At 44.4% G+C, this 3510-nt stretch overlaps 1 protein-coding gene across 1 annotated transcript in view; it reads left to right on the plus strand.

Moving 5' to 3' along the window:
- Positions 1–3510, plus strand: part of LOC102990056 (dual specificity tyrosine-phosphorylation-regulated kinase 4) — a 24255-nt gene that overhangs the window by 13116 nt on the left and 7629 nt on the right. Inside the window, 3 exon segments of the mRNA XM_055088859.1 lie at positions 1090–1212; positions 1215–1261; positions 2857–2917. Of these exon segments, the coding sequence (XP_054944834.1) occupies positions 1155–1212; positions 1215–1261; positions 2857–2917 (166 nt within the window). The 5' untranslated portion in view covers positions 1090–1154.

The raw sequence follows: 3510 nt of genomic DNA on the forward strand, positions 1-3510 counted from the left end.
AAAAGACAACCCTCAGAATGGGAGAAAATATTTGCAAATGAAGCAACTGACAAAGGATTAATTTCCAAAATACAAAAGCAGCTCATGCAGCTCAATATCAAAAAAAAAAAAAAAACCAACCCAATCCAAAAATGGGCAGAATACGTAAATAGACGTTTCTCTTTCCTTTTGTTTGTTCACTTGTTTTTTAGATTCCACACGTAAGTGAAATCATACTGTATTTGTCTTCCTCTGTCATTAAATTCATTTTAAAAATCTTTCCTGTATATTTGTACTTTGATTGCAAAGTGCCTCAAGTCCATTTTGGAAACAGGGTACAAAGTCATTTTTATTAAATGTTTATTTTGTTTTAAATCACTAAAAATTATTACATCCTTACTGTACCCAAGTCAAACAACAGAGAAGTGACTACAAAATCCCTTGCCCTGCCCCCATCTAGGTAACCAGTTACCAGCATTTGCAAATAACTGTAATGTCCCATTTCTCCAACCTCAGTTTCCTCATCTGTAAAATCTAGGCTGCCTGCAATACTAAATATCCTCTGTACATCCTCGTCTGCTGAGATTTTGTTGAACTTTTCTTTCTATACTTTATATAACACAGTGCACATAATGTATTGAATATACATTTTAAAATTATGCATTTTGCACGCTTCCTTTTCGACTTTTATACACGTCTTCCCTTGCCAAATCGCAATACTTCAGAGGGTGTCTACCCCAGATTAATCAGACAGTTTGAAACCTTAGCTTTATATTCATCTTATGTTTTCTTTTTTGAAAGCTTGCCTGACAAATTTACTTCTCTAGAACAATGCCTACTTTAGAGTTCTTTATCAGTAACGTGAGGCTAACAACCCCTCATGATAATCCGGTTGCTGTGAGGATGTGATGAGATTAGATGAGGGATGGGACTCATAAGTGCTGGCCATTTGTACTTCCTTCTCCCTGCAAAACCTGGAGAGTGAAAAGAAGTCGGGGGTGGGGGCAGGGGGTTCTTAATTATCGTCCAACCTCGCCTGAGCAGGTATGTGGAGCAGCTTGCTCTGGAGAGGAGATTTCCACGCGAGGTTTCTCTTTCTTTTCCCTGCAGTCCACACCTACATCCAAAGCCGGTTCTACAGATCCCCAGAGGTGATCCTGGGCCATCCCTACAACATGGCCATTGATATGTGGAACCTGGGCTGCATGATGGCCGAGATGTACACGGGCTACCCCTGTTCCCTGGGGAGAACGAGGTGGAGCAGCTAGCCTGCATCATGGAGGTGAGGGGGACCCGCTGCCTTCCAGCCGATGCCCTCGGGATGGGTAACTTCCGCTCTCAGACTCCAGGCCGCATCAGACTCGCTCTAGGGCAATGGCCTGCATCTGTTTATGGGACAGGGTTGGATGTTTTGAAATTATGTACACTTTTGAGTTGACATCTAACCTTTTTATCATAAATTTAAGTAACTGCAAAGGATGTAACTTCCAACATATTGTGAAGAGTGACATTTAAAATAAAACTGTTATACCAGTCTTTCAACTATATTCCAAAGAATCTAAAACCTAGGCTGACATGACACCCATTGAAATCTGTGCACTGTTCAGTTGTTAGTTACCACCTTAACTTTCTGGGAAGAATATCAATATCACCCAATGAAAAGGCTTCACCAAGACTCTCACACGATTATTTGTTATACCTGCTATTCTTTTACTTAAAGGCATCTTGTTAAGCCAAATTAGACGACATGGGAGAAAATAATCCTAAAAATTGGAAATTTCACATTTTAGGATTTCCCCAGGGAACAAAGATATTTTGACTCTGAACAAAGACATGTCTAATTCCTCTCTCAACCTATCTCTCCATTCATCCCAAATCTCCATTTTCTAGATTGTCTTAAAGTTAAAGTTTGGTTGGGAAGACACATACATCCTTGAGAATTAATGTAGACATTCATCTTATGGTTGAAGCTGTTAATAAAGTATTCAAATAATTTAGTTAGTAGTAGCTATAAATGATAGCTATGATGGGATGAACACTGCTCTGGAAATCAGTAAACCTGGAGGCTAGTCCTCCTTCTCTTTGGCAAGTCACTTCCCTGGTCTGGATCTCTGTAAAATGAGGGGACCAGAGTCCCTGGCTTCTAAGGTTGATGCTGGATGATTCAGTGAAACATCCCTGAGCCAATCCTCCTCCAATTGCCAAGGAGAATGGAGGGCATGCGATCTGGGTGGAGGTTCCTACTGCCCCAGAACTGCAGCTTTCTCCTGACTTCAATCAGTGAGGCTGAGGAACAGGAGGGCATGGTCATGAAGGGACAACCTGGGAACCTGGCTTCAAGGACAGGGGCCCAGAGCTGAGGGGGACACCTGTCATCTCTCTCTTCTGTGTGCACTCCTCTAGGTTGCAGTGGGGAAAGGTGACCAAGCAGGTGTTACTCTTGTCTTTTCAGAAGATATTTTGTCATATCGTGGTCTGATGCCCATCTGGTGATTTCCATCTCCTTTTCCTTTCCTCCCTTCCCATGCTCTGAGCTGGGATGTGTCACTCCTTAATTCCGGGGTGGTCCGCAGCTACACTGGTTTACCCGCTTGGACAGTAGGATCTGGCTGCTATCACGAGTGGCCTATCTAGTAGGTGCTGATGTCTATTTAGAATAATGTGGGTGGTGTCAGTGCTCGGGATACTGAAACGACCCTGGGTTAGGAGTCAAGTCTCAGGCTCTGGACGTGCTCGGCCACTGGCTTGAGGTTATCGCTTAATATCCTGGGTCCTTATCTGTAGAAGACAACGTTTAGCTGAAGTCCCACCCAGTTCTAACAGTCTTGGAATGTGTGACTCCAGAGGAGTGAATCCACTGCTTTGTCCTTGTTGAAGGTGCTGGGCTTGCCACCAACCCACTTCATCCAGACGGCCTCCAGGAGACAGACATTCTTTGGTGAGTCCCAGGTCTGACTCTCTTTTTCCTGTTGTAGCTGATGAGGTTTCCCAGCCCTGGAAGACACCTTCCATGCCCTACACCCCATACGATGCTCTTCCTCTGGCCCCACCCCAAAAGGCAGGCTGTGCTTAGAGGTTTCTTTCAGAAAAGTAAAAAGATGCTGAGCCATGGTACCAGGTGAATGATGGAGATGGGTGGGGCATCACTTGGAACGAGGTCTCGGCAGTGAAGACGCACAGGTGCCGAGAATGACCAGGTTCCTGCTCAGAAGGCCTATCAGCAGATCTTGAAACCCCAAAAGATTAGAACTCTACCCTCTCCTGACAATTCTCCCCACCTCCCCTAGCAGCTTGGCTGCCCGCTCGCACTATGCACTGTGAAGGAAATCAAAGAGCAGAAGCGTCTTTGCAAGAATAGTGGAAAATTCCATTGCTACAGTTTATCATTAATGGAGCCTTATTCTTTCCTGCTGAAATTCTCTTAATCCCCCAGTCCCTTACTATTCCAGATTCATTGCAACTCTGGTATAAAATGGGTAAGCAAGGGGCTTCCCTGGTGGCGCGGTGGTTGAGAGTCCGCCTGCCGATGCA

Source organism: Physeter macrocephalus, chromosome 12 (genome assembly GCF_002837175.3).
Source record: "Physeter macrocephalus isolate SW-GA chromosome 12, ASM283717v5, whole genome shotgun sequence".
In the NCBI taxonomy this organism is placed as follows: Eukaryota; Metazoa; Chordata; class Mammalia; order Artiodactyla; family Physeteridae; genus Physeter; species Physeter macrocephalus.